Source organism: Heloderma suspectum, chromosome 6 (assembly GCF_057233095.1).
Source record: "Heloderma suspectum isolate Gila_16-S chromosome 6, 16-S_ref, whole genome shotgun sequence".
Lineage (NCBI taxonomy): Eukaryota > Metazoa > Chordata > Lepidosauria > Squamata > Helodermatidae > Heloderma > Heloderma suspectum.
Window position 1 is genome coordinate 43174239 of NC_139463.1, and position 21075 is coordinate 43195313.

At 42.0% G+C, this 21075-nt stretch overlaps 1 protein-coding gene across 1 annotated transcript in view; it reads right to left on the reverse strand.

Annotated features, from left to right (window-relative positions):
* KAT6A (lysine acetyltransferase 6A) overlaps positions 1–21075 on the reverse strand; it is a 71885-nt gene that overhangs the window by 37743 nt on the left and 13067 nt on the right. Inside the window, exons 3-6 of the mRNA XM_084804077.1 lie at positions 4321–4429; positions 2005–2120; positions 1055–1136; positions 625–760 (exon numbers count right to left, since the gene is read on the reverse strand). Of these exons, the coding sequence (XP_084660203.1) occupies positions 625–760; positions 1055–1136; positions 2005–2120; positions 4321–4429 (443 nt within the window). The remainder of the gene's footprint in view (positions 1–624; positions 761–1054; positions 1137–2004; positions 2121–4320; positions 4430–21075) is intronic.

The following is a 21075-nucleotide window of genomic DNA, read 5'->3' on the forward strand; positions in this document are numbered from 1 at the left end:
ACATTACCTAAAGAACTTTCTTCTTTCAGTCTAGCCTGAGAGAGACTAGAAAGGTTTGCAGTGCAGGAGACACAGCTATTAGGGACTCAAAGCTGCTAGAGGAAAGTGAATGTTCAGACTTCTTTACTTGCAGTTGGGAAGCTCACCATTGACTCTAGATCAAGTGGGAATCCAAGCTACCTGAAGGCACATGATAATAGACCTTCTTCTCTGATATAAACATGTATCCCTCTCAACAGAACACTGGATTGCTTGAAACCAGCAGAGAAACCTATTTTCTCTTTTCTGAGAACTGTCTATACTGAATGGTTCCAGTCTGTAAACAGGCGTTTTCTACAAATAAAGAAGGGCTAAAGCCAAAACAATGCTGACTTCCTAGACGCTCAAGCACTAAGAGACCAAACATATCAAAGGCAAAATACACAATGGCCTTGTGCGTTCTTGCAAAGCAAAACCCATTAAAAAAAATTGAACAGAACTGTCCATAATCCTTTCCAAAATACTTACTAATTGAGACACTTATCCCAACCAATTTGACAAAAGAGAAAACATGTCTAATGCAAAACTGCACAGGTCCCCATTATTACACTGTACTCACCACCAATAAGCTTCAAAATAACTTACGTCACATTTTGGTTCTTTAATCGGTTTTTGGGACGTCCTATTGGGTTAGCATAACGCCGCTTAATCTGTGCTGCCTTCTTATGTAGAAGTTTTCTTCCTTTTTTACGTGGCCGACATATCTGACATATCCACATGCCTGCAAAGCAAAAAGACTCATCATAATATCAATCAACAGCTAAGCAAGATTCAACCCGAGGTCTCCTCGTCTCACCACTCACACTCTTAGCCACTACATTACAAAGGTAGTATCTTTTCCTTGATGGTGTGCGAGTTACATAAGCCGTGAAATGATTCCAAATTCTTCACCAGAGCTATGCTACCATCCTATTCTATTGTGCCTGGTAAAGACTGCCTTTTAATCTAAAAGCTAAAAAGGAATGCTACAGTTACACATGTTTTTCCCCCACATCATCTTTCATCTCCTCTTTACCTTTTGGCATCCTGGTCAGAGGAGGGTCACAACACTCCATGTGAAAGCCTCGATCGCATGAGTCACAAAAGAGCATATTATCCTGTAAAGCACAGATGTTCTCAGTTAACGCCTTCCATATGCCAAGTCACACAAATCAACAACGCTTATGTCTGATTATTCTCAAAACATATCCGACTATAGTTCTAGTCTAATGGGAAGTATGTGAGAAAAAAAATGTCCCTACTGATGGGAGTAGCACAGAGGAACTTCAAACAGGCAAACATAATATAGAGGAAGATGAATCCTAGGACATCTTCTATAGAAATCCAAAACTTTGATTAAAGTTGCGATTTCCTTTATCTTGAAGTTTAATATATTAAATTTTTAACACTGGTGAAAAGCCAGGAGATAGGGGGCAAATGGAACTCTTAGGGAGGGGCTTCCAAAACCTAGGTGTAATGGCCACAAAGTTCCTGTCATGCTTACCAACCCGCCTAATCTCAGAAGACACAGGGACACAGAGCAGTGCCCCAGCTGATGACGTAATTGCCCAGGCTCATATGGGAGAAATTCCTAAGCTATCCAGGGCTTTAAAGGTTAGCTCCACCACTCTGACTGGGGTCCAGAAGCGAATAGGGGGCCAACATAGCTGACACAACAAATGCTCCCTGTGGCAGGTTCCTGTTAAAACTCTCATGACTATTCTTTGTGCCAGTTGAAGGTTTGTAGCATCTTTCAAAAGCAGCCCCGAATAGATCATATTACCACAGTCTACCCTGGATGTTAGCAAGGTACACCAGATTTCACCAGAAAGGCATGAGTCCTATTCAGAGAAACTCTTCTTTCTTTCTAGTTATTCCTAGCTTCACCTCCATCTGATGCAATTGGTTAGAAAGGAATCTGATGCAACTGGTTAGAAAAGTAACTATTTATAATCCAGTAGATAAATGCTCAGCCCAAGTACTCACAGCATTCTTGCCCTGATCTCGACAGGAACTGCACGTTTTGCACTCAATGCACTGCCATCGTAAGGCCTTCACCCGAACTGTTAACTCTGGGGAGAACTTCAGGCAGGATGGATGACCTGTACCAAGGTGGTGAGAACAATTTCAATGAAACTAAGTAGGAGAAGCCTGTGCTTGGGAAGAGCACAAGGTATAGCTTCTAATACAGTTAACATTTGACATCTTTAAAAGGCTCCAGTCCTATCAGAGCAGTTCAACATGTACTTGGCAATCTGAGATTAACTCACATGATGTGTTTTTGGAAGGAAGCTGATTTCTTGCCCAAGTGCTTGATTTCAACCCTGGAGGAACTGTGTGAACAGTCCAAAGCCAAGGAGCCTCAAGCATGTGCTTAAGCCGCATTAGATACACAAACTGGCCAGAGAACAGTTTTTACAAAGGTATATGCTATAACTAAGGCTGCATCCTGATTAATGGTTTTAAGATTCCTGACTCTATTCCCCAAAACATTTTTTAAAAATGGTAGCATCTACACACAATTTGATGGAGATAACTGTCCCGTTTTCCTTTCGCTTATCTCCAATGCACACTACTGGAGAGAGGATCACGCTCATGCAATGGGAATATTGCTTATCGTAAGGATGCCCTACCATCTATTGCGATGAATTCCAGAATTCCAGATGAATTCCAGGAGCCATGTTTGTTGTTCTGACTACTATGAGCTATGGCACCTTAAGGTCTACCCAATTTATGGTGGCATAACCTTTCATGAACTAGAAAGCCCACTTCGTTAAACTGATTAACCTTCAAGGTCCCATAAGGTTGTTATTTCTGCTAACACTATTTATGATTAGGACAAAAATAGTTATGCCAAGCACCAGAACCATCTGGGCTATCGCATTTAGAGCAGCTTCTGCTAGAGTGGCTGTGCTTTATTTCTACTGGAAATTAAACGTGACACTGCACTACTCCAGTGAAGTGCCTGCCCTGAAATGGCAAGGAAATATTCAGTGGTAGTTCCAGCAATAAACAAGTGATAAAATACTACCAGCCATTGTGATAGACCCAAATAATGCCAAACATGCTGCTCATTAGGCTAAAGGGCACCCTTCACAAATCTGATTCCCTGCAAACTATATCTAACGTTGCACTGTTGTCTGCATGACAACAAATGACATCAACAGCAGGGCCAGCAACGACAAGGCTGTCCAGACTACCAAAGGTAAGTTATTGACATGGAGTTATCCCATGCTACAATGAACCTTCTTTCCAGACTACTTGCTTCCATTCTAGGAACATAGGAAGCTGCCTTATATGGAGTCAGACCACTGGTCCATCTAGCCCAGTATTGTCGACACTGACTGGCAGCGATGGCTCACCAGGGTTCCAGGCGAGAGTTTTTCCTGCCCTACCTGAAGATGCCAGGGATTGAACCTGGGACCTTCTATATGCAAAAAATGTGCTCTACCACTGAGCCACGGCCCCTCCCACTGAAAGCAGGAGACATTCTGGACAGTAAAACTCTAAAGCAGGAACTGACCTTAGGTACAGAAGTGCCTTAAGGCTGCATATCATTTCCTGCAGTATATACAAGAATTTTTTCAGTCCCAACATGAATTCCGGTCATATTGATTGCATAGGTTCATGCAATGCTCCAAGCAGTACTTGGGAAAACCCCAAACAAATCCTCAGCAGCATGGCCAGCAATATGGCAAAACCTATGTGTAGGGACTGGCGCAACTGCTGTGTACACTGCCCATGACAGCTTAGCACGCACATACCTATTCCTGAAGTAGTTTTGAGACTGGGTTTAGAGGGTGCGTTTTTTTTAATTAAACTTGGAAAGGATGGATGCTGGGAAGGTGCCTTCATATGTAACCCTTTTAAGAGGGTAGGGAAGAGAAGTGCAAGGCTGTCTCTCTTTCTCGGAGATGAACAGCTATTCCAGAACATTTTTTAAAATTCCCTGGAAGACTGAAATCAACTAAACCAGAAGCAGCTAGTTCACCACTCCACTGAGTTGTATGGAACAGAGGAAAGAAACTGCAATTAGGAAAGGAACTGACCCGTTTTTTCTCACTGAAATGAAAGCCATTTTCTCCTGCCCCTCCCTGCAACTTATGTACAGTTACCTAGCTACAATCCAGGACTAGGACCAGTGTTATTATAGTGTTGGGGGTGGGGGAGTCATTCTCATTGACTTTCAGAAGTGATTGTCTGTACACAGCCTAAGGAAGTACAAAGGCCAGTCATGGAGTGGATCCAAACAGACAAGCCAGTATGTTGTCACTAGTGCAGTAGATACAGGCAGTCACCTACCACTATTGCCACAGTCAGCACAAGAGATGAGCTCCTCAGGTTTCTTTTCTCGGTTTTGTTCTTTTGTACCAAGGCAGAAACTGCAGATTGGGATTGGTTCAGCAACTGGCTGCGGGGGGAGGGGGGAGAAGAGAGAGAACATAGGTTTGCATTAATTAGCATATTTTGCAAAATGTATTGCTGTATGAAGACATTATAGCAAGGAGTCGTAGCTTTCACATCAGAAGAGTTAGAGACATAACAGGCAATTTGTTTATAGTCCCCACATCTAACCGTGAAATTCAGAGTACCTCACAGTGAAGGGAAACCAGCTCCAGGTGGTTTTGGTGGGAGCAGACTTAGGCTACGTGTGGGGGAAAGGGTGGCAGCAGCTCCACAGTGCAAAGTGCAACATGACCAAAAGTATTCCTGGGGCCCTCAGAGGATTCAAGTCACTAGCGAGAGAAGGCCCTGACTGAACTCTAAGTCCAAGTTTTTAGTCTGGAGTGATTACTGACAAGTGCCAACTAGGAAAAGGGAGGGAGGAGAGTCAGTCCCAAGTCCCATGGGTGGGGCTTTAGGAAAATTCCTCTCACACTCCAGCTCACTGCAACAGCGATGTTGTGGCAATAAAGCAGCACCTCATGTATTCCACCTGGAGCTCTTTAGAGGAAAAGTGGGATACAAAGGTTATATGCGCTCACATTTATCTATATGCAATGATGGCACTGAATGAGTCACTTACTGCAGTGAATGAAAGCTCTCAGTCAGCACAACTTACCTGCTGGCAAAGAATGGAGTACTCCCCCTTTCTTCTCTCACTGCCTGAATCAGTGATGTGATCCCCCAGATTCCAGCACAGTCCATCCAATCACAAATTACAAAAAATGGATGTGAATAGGCAGACTAGTAAAAAAAATTATGTGGGCTTGTTTTCTTTTTGTTTTGTTTTTTGTAAGTCTGGTTAAATGCCACCATGGATCTAATCCGTTGCATCTCTCTCTAAATCTCCATCCTTCATCAGTGGTATAATGAAACCTCCTCATGCATAACTAAGACAAGAGATAGTTTACCTGACCAAACTCACAGGAAAATCAAAAGGAAATTTTAAAGGAGGGATGGGAGAAGGGCCACAACATGGTCTCTAAGTACATTTTAAAGTTCACAGAGAAGGGGCCTAACAAAAGCAAAAGGCTTTTTAAAAATATGTAAGATGGTCCAATTGACCCTAAGCACTGAAACACTACTAGGGTTTGGGCTACACACAGACAGACATGCTGCACCAACTGGTCAAGGACAGAAATGAGCAGTCTTTCTGCCTTCTGTGCCAGTCAAAACACCTACTGGAAAAGGTCAAGGCAGAGTTTGTGCCTTGCATCCCAACTGCCCATGCCACCTTTCCTGGAGTACAACTGGCCCATTAAAAAACCAAAAAACAAACAAACCAGCAACTCTGAAAGAGGAGCTGAGAAAGGATTGCACACAGCATAGTGTAAGAAAAACATTTTTCACAGCTTGAAGTTTTCCTCTAGCTATCATCCCTAAGGGAGTCACTGAACAATAAACTAAGAGCTTTACAAGTCCAATCAATGTCAGTATGTTTAGAAGGAAAGCATACTGAATGTTACTAGGATGTGATAAGGATACATGTAATTACACCGAATAGGCATGGAAGCACGGGGAGAGTAATCTTTTGAATCAAGCATTATAGTATGGGAGGAAGATCTCCCTGCTGGTGTATGTGCTGAGCAAAGAAATCTAAGGAAAGTGAAAACATTAGATGTACACAACTGAAGACCTGGGGAAACAAGGCTGGAGGGGGCAGGAAGTGCACCTCCATTTCCAACTGCAGAGTTTGGGCAGAGACTCAACTCTGTTTTCCTTGCAAGCACATCTATGTAATGTCACCAGAGCTGGAGAGAACGGGAGGGGGGACAAGGGGAGGGGAAGGGAAGAGTCAGAGAGAGTGACTGTGTTTTAAAAGCTGCCAGTTTCTCAGCACATGCTGTTACTACACAAAGGATATCTGGGAAGCCAACTCGCCTGACAGATTCAAAGACTAAACTGCTCCCACCATAGAGAAATGCAGAACAATCTATGGAAAGGAAGGCTTTAGCACAGAACACACACATGCACAGAGTTGCTTAGCCAGTAATTCTGTTCTGCACACATAAGAGCTCATTTCTTCTCATTTTGTGGTCACAAGTCCTCATGCAGAGATTGGAATACCAAATCCTCCTTTGAGAAAAAACAGTCAATATCGTGCAGTTTTTAGTTCAACTCCTATCCTTCTCCCTTTTCAATGGCTTGAGGGAAGCAACAACCATTTCAGAAGAGAGGAAGCAATGAAAGCAGAATACCCAGTAAAAAACAAAGACACACACATACACACACATTGATGCACATACACCATAAATTTTCTTGAGGCTGACAGGCTTCATGTAATGAGAAAACAAATACTAAAGCCTGAAAAGCAGATTTAAAGTCATCCTGTGAAGGCACATATAATTTTTTTTTCTCTTTACACTTGTATCCCACTCTTGCTTTGTGGAGCTCCAAGTGGATTTCTAACCTAACAACCACCTTGCGAGGTAGATTAAGCTGACACACAGTGACCTGCCCTCAGGTCTGATTTAAAGTGATTTAAATCTGAATTGCCCACATCTGAGCCTACGAGCATTTGAGAGAGCCAGTGTGGTATAATGGTTAGAGTATGCTGGATTAGGATCAGAAAGACTCAGGTTCAAACCCTCAATCAACTATACTGCTCCCTGGGTAACCTTGGATCACTCACTCACTCAGCCTAATCCACTGCACAGGGTTGCTGTAAGGGTGAAATGAAGGATGAGAACCATATATGGAGCCCTGAGCTACTTGAAGGAACTATGGGATAAACATGTCTTAAACATAAAATATACTGAAAACAGGGTTCAGAAAAGTCAGCTCTAGCCACTACATCACATTGGCGCTCTCTCTATGCCTTTATAAGTAGCATACACAGGTACAACCTAGACATTTTCGATGGAAAATATGCTGGCCATTCATTGAGCATTTGCTGCTGAACATACCCCCTCCTCCCTTTGATTGCTCTCAGGTAACTATCATCCCTTAGGCAGCAGGGATAATAAAACAAGAGAGGGAGATGGAAGTATCATCCCCAAACATGTCAACAATACACTTAAAGAGGAAGACACACAACCCAAGAGTTGCAAGTGCTCATTAATGGGCACATTATTTTCAACAAAAATGACTAGGTTGCATCTATGTCAATCCTACATTTCAGATGATAAAGAAGCATCCTAAGTTTGTTGTCTGCGGCAGGGGGAGGAGATTGGCAGTCAAACCAAGTTCAGCAGAGTTTTTCCTGTGGGAGGAGGGGGGATACTGCAAATAAGTTACATATATGGCAAAATGAAATAGAGTGGGAAAGTCCACAACTGAAAGTATGGGCAAGGGGAGAGAAGAGTCTACAACTGAAGCATCACAAGACAGCTTTCACAAATTGATCCCACAGTCAAACTCATAAGGGTCTTTATACCAGCACTTGGGTGCAGTCAATAATCTTTAGAACCAACATCTCTTTTAAAGTCTCCACAAGCCTCAAAGTATCATAAATCCTGAAACGCTTTGACAATAGCTGAACTCCTTGACCAATTGTACCCTTGGAAACTGCAGAATCCTATTAAAATGGAGAGATTAAGAACAGAAGCTTGTTATCTCCTGCTGCAGGATACATAAAATTCCACTCAATTCCTACAGCAAGCCCATAGCTTCGGAATGAGCTATGAAGTTCTCTCCTAGGAATACACTCAATCACAATTTAAAGAGCGCAAGACAGAATTCTACTTAGCTCAAGAAGTTGATAAATAAATCACTGCAACCACAAAGTTCAAGCATTTGCCCTTCATTTCTAATCTGAATCTGACAAACTTCAACAAGGATACTGCTTTTACTACTACACTAACAAGATTCCTCTACCATACTTTTCTCTGCCCTGAAGGAGTACCTCTGAAAACAGATCACTGAAAGTACACTGACCTCATGATAGCTTCATGACAGCTTCATGCCTGTGCCCTCAAAGCTGCATAGGAGGAATAAAGCCAGAACAATCACATTCGGATGAAGTGGGCTCCTGCCTCACTTCAAGTGCTACTGGGGGGAGGGGGGGAGACACTATAAAGATTTATTTTTAAGATTTTAAAACCATCCTTCATCTGTGTGGCTACTAGGGCAGAGTTCAATAAGTATGACCAAAACATACAATACAATACAAAAAGTACAATACAATACACAAAGTACTTTTTTTTTCAAAAAGTAAAATACACAATAAAACATTGTCTACATTAAAAAAACAACAACCAGCAGTTGAGAGGCAGCTAAACCAACAGAACAGGCTGAATAACATAACCCCAGCTAACATGGTCAACTACTAGGATGCCTCTCAGCCACTAAATGGGAAGGGCCAACACCAGTCTCTACCAATCAAAAATCCGTGTGCTCCTGACTGCTTGGTATTGCCCTCATCTCTGTTTTCTATATATATACACACACACACACATATATACACACACACCCCACCCAATAGCCAAAGCTCTTTGGGTGGTTCACAAAAATTAAAACCACAAAGTGCAACATAAAGCAATATAAAGTATGAAAGCTTAAAACCACAAAATGAATGCAAAGTGGGACTACTAGTTCACAATAATAATGACAAAACTTTTGGCTCTCTTTTTAGGCTATACATACAGAACTGAAGCTAGAGAGAACTATATCAACCCCTGCTCAGTTCTAGGTCAACCCCTGCTCAAATATAGGAAAGCATCTTGTATAAAAGCTTATCTGTCCTTCTCTTGAAACCTTCCAAGCGAGAAGGTTCCATTGCTTCCCCTAGCAGCCTGTTTCTCAACAGAAGGAGCAAACTGAATAGCAAAAACATTCCCATATTGCCATGTTGTTGTTGTTGTTCAGTCGTTCAGTCATGTCCGACTCTTCGTGACCCCATGGACCATAACACGCCAGGCCTTCCTGTCCTGCGCTCTCTCCTGGAGCATGCTCAAGTTTATATTCATCGCATCGGTGATGCTATCTAGCCATCTCATCCTCTGCCGTCCCCTTCTCCTTTTGCCTTCAGTCTTTCCCAGCATCAGGGTCTCTTCCAGGGAGTTTTCTCTTCGCATTAGGTGGCCAAAATATTGGAGCTTCAGCTTCAGGATCTGTCCTTCCAATGAGCACTCAGGGTTGATTTCCTTTAGGATGGACTGATTTGACCTCCTTGCAGTCCAGGGGACTCGTAAGAGTCTTCTCCAGCACCACAGTTCGAAAGCATCAATTCTTCAGCGCTCAGCCTTCCTTATAGTCCAGCTTTCACAGCCATACATTACTACTGGGAAAACCATAGCTTTGATTAGACGGACCTTTGTCGGCAAGGTGATGTCTCTGCTTCTTACTATGCTGTCTAGGTTGGCCATAGCTTTCCTCCCAAGGAGCAAGCGTCTTTTAATTTCATGGCAACAGTCACCGTCTGCGGTGATCTTGGAGCCCAAGAAAGTAAAATCTGTCACAGCTTCCATTTCTTCCCCTTCCATATGCCAGGAAGTGATGGGGCCAGATGCCATGATCTTCGTTTTTTTAATGTTGAGTTTCAAACCAGCTTTTGCACTCTCCTCTTTCACCCTCAACAAGAGGCTCTTGAGATCCTCTTTGCTTTCTGCCATTAGGGTGGTATCGTCTGCATATCGGAGGTTGCTGATAATTCTCCCGGCAATCTTAATTTCGACCTGTGATTCATCCAACCCAGCGTTTCTCATGATGTACTCTGCATATAAGTTAAATAAGCAGGGTGACAATATGCAGCCTTGTCGTACTCCTTTCCCAATTTTGAACCAATCGGTTGTTCCGTGTCTGGTTCTTACTGTTGCTTCTTGACCCTCGTACAGGTTTCTCAGGAGACAGGTAAGGTGGTCTGGTACTCCCATCACTTTAAGAATTTGCCACAGTTTGTTGTGATCCACACAATCAAAGGCTTTAGCGTAGTCAATGAAGCAGAAAGAGACATTTTTCTGGAATTCTCTTGCTTTCTCCATGATCCAGCGAAAGTTGGCAATTTGATCTCTAGTTCCTCTGCCTCTTTGGAACCCAGCTTGTACTTCCGGTAGTTCTCGGTTCGCATACTGCTGAAGCCTAGCTTGTAGGATTTTGAGCATAACCTTGCTGGCATGTGAAATGAGCGCAATTGTACGATAGTTTGAACACTCTTTGGCGTTGCCCTTCTTTGGAATTGGAATGTGAACTGACCTTTTCCAGTCTTGCGGCCACTGTTGAGTGTTCCAAATTTGTTGGCATATTGAGTGCAGCACTTTAACAGCATCATCTTTTAGGATTTTAAGTAGCTCAGCTGGAATACTGTCATCTCCGCTAGCTTTGTTGTTACTAATGCTTCCTAAGGCCCACTTGACTTCACTCTCTAGGATGTCTGGCTCAAGTTCAGTGACCGCACTATCATGGCTATCAGGGACATGAAGATCTTTCCTGTATACTTCTTCTGTGTATTCTTGCCACCTCTTCTTAATCTCATCTGCTTCTGTTAGGTCCCTGCCTTCTTTGTCCTTTATCATGCCCGTCTTTGCACAAAACATTCCCTTGAGATCTCCAATTTTCTTGAAGAGATCTCTAGTCTTTCCCATTCTATTGTTTTCCTCGATTTCTTTGCATTGTTCATTTAAGAAGGCCTTCTTGTCTCTCCTTGCTATTCTCTGGAACTCTGCATTCAGTTGGATATATCTTCCCCTTTCTCCCTTGCTTTTCGCTTCCCTTCTTTCCTCACCTACTTGTAAAGCCTCCTCAGACAGCCACTTGGCTTTCTTGCATTTCTTTTTCTTTGGGATGGTTTGAGTTGCTGCCTCCTGAACAATGTTACGGACCTCCGTCCATAGTTCCTCAGGCACTCTGTCTCTCAGGTCTAATCCCTGAAATCTATTCCTCACCTCCACTGTATATTCATCAGGGATATGATTGAGGTCATACCTGAATGGTTTAGTTCTATTGCTTCTTTTCTTACCACTACTGGCTAGGGTAGCCAATTTCTTTCCAATAACCTTTAATATTTGAAACTATTTTCGTTCCCACCAGCCTCCACCCAGACCTTTATTTATATTTATTATTATTTCATTTATATCCCACCTTTTTCCCCTCTTAGAAGGAGCCTCTCCATTTTATCCTGACAACAACCCTGTGAGGTAGGTTAGGCTGTGAGTCAGTGACTGGCCCAAAGTCACCCAGTGAGCTTCATGGCCAAGCAGGGACTAGAACCCCGATCTCCTGAGTCCCAGTCCCACACTCTAACCACTACATCACACTGGCTCTCATTTGAGTTGGAAGGGACCTTTTAGATCATCTAATCTGACCTCCTGTTCATTGCAGGATCTGCAATGCAAGATCCAACTACTGCTTCCCTAAATGATGGCTGCCCAGCCTCTTCTTAAATACTTCCAGTGAAGAAGACCCCACTACCTCTCAAGGCAGTCAGTTCCACTGTCAAACAACTCTTGCCATTAGGAAGTTTCTCCTAACTTTTAGCCAAAATCTGCTTCCCTGCAATTTCCAACCACTGGTTCTAGTTCTTCTCTCTGAAGAAACAGAGAATAAGTCTACTCCATCATCTATATGACAGCCCTTCAGATATTTGAAGAGTTCTATCATCACTTCTTCTCTTGGCTCTTTCTCATTTAAGTTGGGGGAGAGCTATCATAGCCCACTGGTCGCATTCAAGCTTTTGAATGTGACAAGTGTGAATGAGGCCAAGAATTCCAGCTTCCATTTTTCAAAAAAGTCTATGCTTTTTCACTGCATAGACAACATTTGAACACATCACAGCAAGAATGTCTGATGCAATTCTCAGTCAATAACAAGCCCTTCCCTGCTCTAAGAAAGTATTTTCAGCTTTTCCTCCTCAAACCTTTTACCACTGGTATTAAATAGCTTCCAATCAGTAACAGCCTTCATGAACTGCGGTGCCCCAAACATGAGTACTTTTGGTAGATCTCATCCAGTGTAGAGCAGAACATTGCAGCCCCACCATCTAGTCATGACAAACACTCTACGCAACCAAAGAGTTGCCCTCAGAGTGCAAAAATGAGGGGGAAAGACGCTCTGGCCTCTGCCACCAGCTGCATCTCTTCTATCACAACAAGACTATCAGCAAGGGAAGATCCACCTGACCCCAACTGGAAAGAAGGGCTTGTTTACAACTCACCACTTTGACACTGTCAAACTAACCACCTTCCTCTACCTTTTCCCTCCACTCCCCTTCCCTTGTGTGCCTCGCCTGAGGTCAGGGTCTGCCTCATTTTTGTTTGGTGGATCTGAGCCAAACTGTGAGACTATATTAATCTGAAAAAGGGATACAAATATAATATAGTGAAATAGAACACCACCCCTAAATTTCTCCCAGGACTGCAGCTGCCTCCCCTCCCCCCAGTCTTATACTTGTGCTCAGGTGGCTGCTATGAGTATCAAACTTAATATTTGTCTTCTTAGTCTGCACTGCCCGCTACTGAGGCCAAGAGAAACCTGCCTTCCAAGTGATTAGGCATGTGCTCTGCACTACCTCAAGAGCTGTCAACTTTCCCCTCCAAGCTATATTTCACAACATTTTTAACCAATATCAGCCAAGTGCAATGTGGTTTCATACGCAGATGCTTACTAAGTATGCCACCTAAAAAAGGTTTCACATAAGAAAATAAGAGCAGCTGTGCTGGATCAGACTAAAGACCTATCTAGCCCAGCATTCTGTTTACACAGTGGCCAACCAAAGCAGGATATGACTGCAGTAGCACCCTCCTGCTCATGTACCCCAGCAACTATACTATACTAGAGGTGTTTTATAGCTATCATGACTAATAGTCATCCATAGCCTTATCCTCCATGAATTTGTCTAATCCCACCATTTCTACATATTGTAGTACCGAATTCCATGGTGGTGTAACTATGTGCTGTTTGAAGAAGTGCTTCCTTTTACCTTTTCTAAATTTTCCACCATTTAGTTTCACTAGATGCCCCCGAGTTCGAGTATTATGGGTTCCTCTGAAGCACAGCTCACTCTGCTGGGAGTTTGCCCTTTAAAGATATTTTTCAAATATATGTAAATCAACTCCCACTGAAATCCATTTGTTCACTGACTATGTCAGGACAACTCCAATAAATGCTGGATTGATGGTTGGCACAATTCTGCTTGTCCTTCAAAGACCAAATCACTCCAATTCATCAGGACTACTTTGGTCTTCCTTTGCTAGACCTATCATTTCCTCATTCCTTTCCCAAATCAGAGCGGTGGTCAGATTTAGAGCACACTGCTTTTATGTTCGAGGGCACTTACACCTCACATTAATACGACTGGCTACATCTTCAGCAGCAGGGAGATAAATCATTATGAAGCAGGTGGACAAAGGGTCTTGGTAGGGGGTTGTCTTGTATGTGGATTTATTTTTCCACAAGACTGACACCAGGGATTTTGCAACATCAGTTCAGGCACAAATGAAATCTCAAATGAATACAAAGAGCAAAGAACAGCAAGTTCTTAGCAGCAGCTGCACATCATTTCCACAAGCAGATCTTCCTTGTAGGTTTCCCAAACATTCAAGAGGGCAGTTGAAAGTCATGCCACATTAATCTCAGCGAAGCAGCTCCAGCCTTTAGTCCTCCAATCACTGTTCCCCAAAGCACCAGAATTTGTTCTCACTGTCAGAAAAACCAGTTCCTGAAAGGTGTCAAATAGAAATTCTCAATACAGGCTTCCTCTCTGGCAAGTGTTTGCTCAAAATCCAGAAAGTGGCAAATGAATGTGATGGAAGGGCTGGAAATGCAGAGTGCTCTCACTCAGCCAAGGTATCAACACAACCACTTATAGATATTAATATCTGCCCACATCTAGAATGTCAGGTCACATCTCAGGTCTCCACCTTGGGATTCACAACTTAATGAAGGCTCAACTTTCAGTATCACCAAGTGTTTCTTTCTCTGGACACAGAACATTTTAGATCCCTGGTTGGCTTTTGAAAAAAACCAAAAAACCAAGGGGCATGTTTTAAACAGAGCAAAGGCAAAATGGGTAGCAATTTTGGCTCTGCCCACTGCCTCACTCACACATGAACCAAGCAAGGAGTTCCTTTAAACCGCTCTTCCCAGAGTGAACAGCAACAAGAGGTTTTGGCAGAGCTTTTCCCTTATGCACATTTGCTTGTGTTTGGACTCATGCAAGTGAGAAAGCTACAGCAGTGCATAAGGAGAACTGGCAAAGTCTCTGCTATTATTCACAGTAAAGGGCAGGCACTAAAATGCCCCTTGCCTGTATCTTAGCTCAGAAGAAAATGGTTGAGGTGCATAGCGGTGAAGGCAGGGGGAAGACCAGTTTAAGCACTAGCTGCCTGTCTCTGATTCAGACCACGGTAGCCTTGACTCACTGACACACCAGCATAATGCACTAAAAATGTTTAATCTTGCAGCCCATGCCTTGCCAAAGGACTAACATGTAGAACCTAGACTATGGCAATTGTCAACTGCCAAAACTGGAGTTTATTCTGTGGAGACTACACACATTTTTCACTCGTATGCATTGCCAAATGGGCCATTGCCGCTGGTCTCAAAATGGCACCAATCCTTTCACAACTATGTGCCAGTAGTGTTCATTTAATATTTGTTTAATTTCCACACTACAAATCGAAGGGCCCCCTAATACACATGCGCACCTCTGTACCCCTTAAATATAGTTCATGGGTGCATCCACTGAGGAATGTAATGTTCTCTGAAATTGTCAGGTTGATCTGACAACAGTTTTCAGAGTTTACTCTGGCTGTAACACAGACTAATGCTATTAACATTTACTGGCTTTCCTTGGGCCAAACAAGAAAAGGAAAACATTGCTTATTTCTATAAAATGCATTCATTATTGGTTCACTGAACATGTTCTATCCCATAAAAACCAACATTTCCAAAACAACTTTATGGCTGACAGTAACTGAGATTTAAGTTTCCCTTTGGCAATGACAAGGAAAGAAAAATTAGGCTTCTAAACTTGGAAGGAAAACAGATCAAACAGACATATACAAATATCCAAAGTAGTAACGATATCACAAAATGGAGAAGGGTGATGTGGAGTGGAAATTTTTCCAAAACAGATTTTTTTTCCATTTCCTAAGTTCATTAGTAACAATGAATGGATACCACATTAGGCCAGCTTGGCAATTTCAATGTTGTAATTAATGTTTTTCAGGTGATTATCCCTAGCAAGTATGTGATAGAATGCATATATGTCTCAGTGTGAAATGGATAAGTAGTGACAGAAAAACTGAAGGTCCCCCAACAACCTCAGTGGAAGAGAGCTGAACTCTGTTGAAACAGATAAGTTGCTGTCAACATATCATGCGCAGTTATTTGAGTTGTTAACATTTATTAGTGTGTCAACAGTTTTCAGTACCTTTGTTTTTTTCTTTAAAACAAAACAATGTAAGGGAAGTACATGCTCTTTATTGTCTGTACATTTTTACAAGTATCCCAATAAAAATTTCTATATAAAGTAATATTTAAATCACATTAAGGGTGCTTTAATTCCCCCCCCTCAAATATTTCAGATCTAATATGTGGGGTGTATTGGAACAAAAAAAATTAACATGGGCTACTCTTTCTTTTTTTGCTTTGCTGTTCACTAAAACCAAATGAAATATGTTAAATTAGGTCACTCTAGGGCAGGGGTGCAAAACCTCAGACCTAGAGGCCAAATTCAGCCCTTCAGGAAGCCCAATCCAATCCTCCAGGGCTCCCCAGAATGCCATGCCCCCTTCCCTCGGCCCCACCTCCTTTCCTGCAACCACCAATCATTTGGTGGTTTCCCAGCTTTTGCAGTTTTTCCCCCACTCTAAAAGGTTGAACTGCCTCTCCTAAGGCTCAGTTGCTTGCAGTAAGAGTTTTAAGCTAAAATATGTTTGAATGGGGGATGGGGTGGCTTTTTGCCCCACCCAGCACTGGAATGTGGCCCTCCATTCTCCAAAATGTAATTCAACCCTCTTGGTGAAACAAGGTTCTGCACTCCTTTTCTAGGGCCTCAGAACGTTTTTCAATGCAAATTATCCTAATTATTTTTTTCCCAAAAAACTGAGATCACTAGCTGTAGCTTAGTGGTAAAGCACACACTTTTCATGCAGCAGGTTCCAGGTTCAATCCTTGGTATTTCCAGTTAAAAGGGAAAAAGACATCGATCCGAGACTTTGGAGAGCTACTCCCAATTCAAGTAGATTTTACTGCGCTACAGACCATAATCTGACTCAGTACAAGACATTTTCTAGATCAGTCTTCCCCAACCACATGCCTTCCAAATGTTTTAGCCTACAACTCCCAGCATTCCTGACCATTACCCATACTAGCTGGGGCTAATGGCCCAAGCTCTTCCAAACTATTCAGTCACTCTCACATCCATGTCTCTGTACTCCAACTAGCACAACTCTATTGTAAGGATGACCTTACAATACAAGTTGAGACTTCTGGTGCAGAAGTCTCAATATTTCCATCAATATAATTCAATCTAAACGTGATCCAATGGATCAACAGTGGGAAGGTCTTCATAAAACATAGGCCAAGAACTCCATACAGTACTTCTTGTCCCAGCAAGCAAGAGGGAATGCCACAATAACAAGGCAACTGAATGTAATGAAGTCCTTAATGCAGATCAGCCCTCAACTTTAGCTTTATTTTCCCTTTCTATTAATCTCCTTTTGAATGTAAGGCAATAAAAAAAGCAGAAGCCATTCAAGGCCAACTCCTACAAGGACACTCAAAGACAAAAAGCTGCCACTAACCTCTGCCCTCCCCCATGGAGGGAGACTCGGGAAAGTCCATTTCTATTACTTATCAACATGGCCTACAAGTAACAAAACTGCAGAAGCCAATAACTATAAGGCTCTTTGAAGAACCTACTTTGGGACTCAAACTATGTAAGGAAAGAATACTGAGCTTTGAAGGAGAGCCACAGATTGCTAAACTAGCTAATAGCCTGGTAATTTTGTGTTGTTATATGTACATGCAGTTATAGGAGTGTGTCAAAGCAATAAGTCCATACACAGATCAAAACAAGCATCACAAAAGGCAAAATTTAATGCTCCTTGAATATAATCCAGCAAAAAATCAAAAACCCAGAGTGCATGGATGTCAATAATTACTACAATAACTAGATGAAGACAAACATACTCACAAAGTCAACACACAGGAACTTGTTAGATTCTTTATTATGGTCCTGCACCACATTGGCTGCAGCTCAGCCCCCCTTTTGCCAATTCCCACCCATGTTGCACAACATTACTGTAGAACATAGTATGCAAAATATAAGGAAGAAGGCAGATGTGCCTAATTTGTGTAACATATGCTTGTCTCAGAATTCAACTTTTCTTGGAAGACTATTTTAACTTCTTTTTATAGCATGTGGGCACTCACACACACACACACACACACCTGATTATAATATTGAAAGGAGGCAGCAGCTCTTTAAGGCACCAAAAGAACTGCTGAGCAGCACCCATGATAGTTAGGAGGGAGGAAAGGCAGGCAACACACACAAGCAGCTATGAACTCAGTAATTATTTGCAAATCTATTTTAAAAAGCAAGTTTCTAGTTGTCACAGCTGTGGAGTTTAACACTCATAATACTCATGTTGTGAGTTACAAAGGCTTAGAAGAACTTACTACACTACACAATCTTCTTCAGGGTAATATAAACATTTGAGCACAAACTTTTTGGTGGATGAACTTGGCTGGATGGGGCTTTGCCTCACACAGCTAGGTGGTGGAGGCAGAGTGACAGAAGCATTGTAAGTTAATGGAGGAAGAAAATGAGAAGCTTGGCCTACAGCTCTGTCCTTGGTGCTAGGTTCAGCTACATCCATTTACTCCATTTCATTGATTTAATGACAAATGTGTTTGTTTTATCTGCTATACCTGTCTTTTAACTTATCAGTGTGCATGTGTATGTGTGTTTAAATACATGAACTGCTTTGAGCATTTTTTTAATAGAAAGGTGGAGTATAAATGCTTTTAAGTAAATACTCCTCCACCTTTGTTTTCTTTTTTCAAACTAGCTTTACAACTAGTGTTTTGAACAACAGTTAACCCATTTGTTACTATCAATATGTCACTGAAATTTAAGTTAAGTTACTGATAATGGAGGGGAGCAGGCTCATCGCTGAGAGTTGGAGAGAGGACATCTTACTGCTCTTCTCCAAGTTGTTCTTTTTTGCAGAGCCTAAAAAGTAAATCCAGAAGTGTAACTAGCCCACAAAAAGTTACATTAGTCCACCTGACATACCTATGCTGGTTATTTTTAACATACTGGTGGCTTGATTCCCTGCCTGGTTAGGTTGGACAGAACTATTTAATAAGAATGAGTGAGGAGGGAGCATACAAGCCTACTTAAAAAAACATGCATACTGGCAGACTACTCCAGTCTGGCAATATTACTACAAACGCTTCTTTTGACAAAATGTAGTTCAGATATCACAGCCTCTTGAGGATAGTCTGTTCCTTATTCACCAACAGCCTCTTGGATTGAAAGCACTAAACAGAAAGATTTTACATAATATAGTGTTTCCTTTGTAACGCCTTGTGTTCAGCTCCTATTGTAATTCTCTCAATAAATTAAACTAAAACAACACTTTTCTGAGGTGTTCTTTTTTTCAAATATACCTCCTCTATCACCAACTTCCATAGCTCTGCACAGAAGTGATGCATTTTGGCCTTTCAGGCTAAATGCCAATGTGCTGCATCTTCTTTGTTTAAAATTCTACCCAGGCCATGCTGTCCTCCTGTTGCTTTGTTTCTTGTCACTATTATGGAAACCCACGAATGGATGCCATTTACACAATACACTATATTAGGAATCATTTCACCTGTTCACAAATCCAGTGAAGCAAATTCAGACTAATTTTCTGGCACTGGGGTTTCCAGAGTTACGCACAGATGGTGGCCATCTGTTCAGAGCCATGACTCTCTTGTCAGATAAACGAGCTGGAATACAGCAAGTACCCTAATCCTGCTCCAGCTGGGACAGACCATGCTCACATGGGTGAGGTCTTCCCTCATCTTATTACACTACACTGGCTGCTACAAATCATTTTTATTCTGACTCCACCCAAAACAAACCATTCCATAAACATGCCTACTTTCTATGATGTGGCTGTTGGCTTTAGAGTTTGTTTATAAAGTTTCCATTACAGAAAAAACAGCGTAAATTATATGGCTAAAAGCCCAAGAGATGATCTATTATACCAGTCTTCCCCAACCTGGTGTCCTGCATATATATTGGACTACAACTTCCATCTGCACACATCTAGAGGGCCCCAAATTGGGGAACGCCAGCCACATTATATTTATGAATCTTCAACAAGTCAACTTTCATCTGGAGGGAATTTCAAAAGCACACTTCCGATTTGCCATGAGGGGAGGTGGAACAGGCTAGTTTGAAAAAGGAAAACATTTCAATGAGCCTAACTTTTGCAAGGGTTTCCCTGCAAAAGTGGTATACAACATAACCAAGTTAAAAACACATAAACCCAGTAGAATCAGTTTATATTAAAAAAAAAATCAGGAGTACAAAAAAAAAATCAGAGCATCAGAATACACCAACAGTCAAAAGCTCTTTGAAACACAAGGATCTTGACCTGTTAGGAAACAGGCATCAAGGAGCAGCTCACATGTACCTCTCACGGGAGGCCACTTCACAACATTGGGGCTGTGATGGAAAAGGCCCTGCTTCTCATGAAGGCCAACCAAGCCTTTACAAAAGATGGAATTTGAACAAGGGCCACACTTGCAAATCATAATTGCAGGGGAGATTCATATGGAAGGAAACATCACCTGACATAATCAGGACACAGGACATTTTAGGGATTTAAAGGTGAAAGCCAACACACTGAATTGAGCATGGAAGCAAATAGGCAGTTAAGCGCAGCTGTTTCAAAATACGTAATATCTGATTGTGCCAAAGAGATAAATTACAGCCTGTTACACCAACATAATTTCCCAAACCATTTTCAAAGGCAGCCTCAATGGTGCAGACTAACTGCAAAATCAACAAACCATAACTCTAGTAGCAGGTGTAACCAGTGGAGCTGCTAAAAAGCACTCTTGGCCAAAGCCCCAAACTGGGCATCTAACAGTACTTGAAACTGTGATCCCTATTCTTACAGGACAGCACGGTCCTGCCCTGAACAGACACTTTCCAACTCAGTTGGCCCACTATCATCAACTCTGTCTTAACTAGATCAAGTTTAAGTTTATTTACCCTCATTCAGTCCACCACTGACTGCAGGCACAATTTTAAGGACATATCACCTCAACTGGATTTAATATAAAGAAGAAATATTTCACTATTACCAGTTTATTGATGACACTGAAGCCCATATCCCAAGATGAGCTCCTTTAGAGGTTTCATGTAGATATTAAAAGGTGCTGGGAGAAAAAATGACCCATGAGAAACCCCACAGGACAACTATAATGGAGAGGAATAATAATTTCTTAGCACTACAATCTGGAACTACCCCCAGAAAGGAGCAGAACCACCGTAATGCAGTACCCCCAATCTCCAATCTAGAGGGAACCCTCTGTAGGCAACCCACATGAACGGTTATTTAAGCCAGATTAATGTAGTGCAAGACAGTCCTTAAATGTAAGCAAGAAAATTGCAGGAGAAAAAAACAAAGTAATTGTTGAGTCCTGCGCTAACATGCACCTTGATTGGTC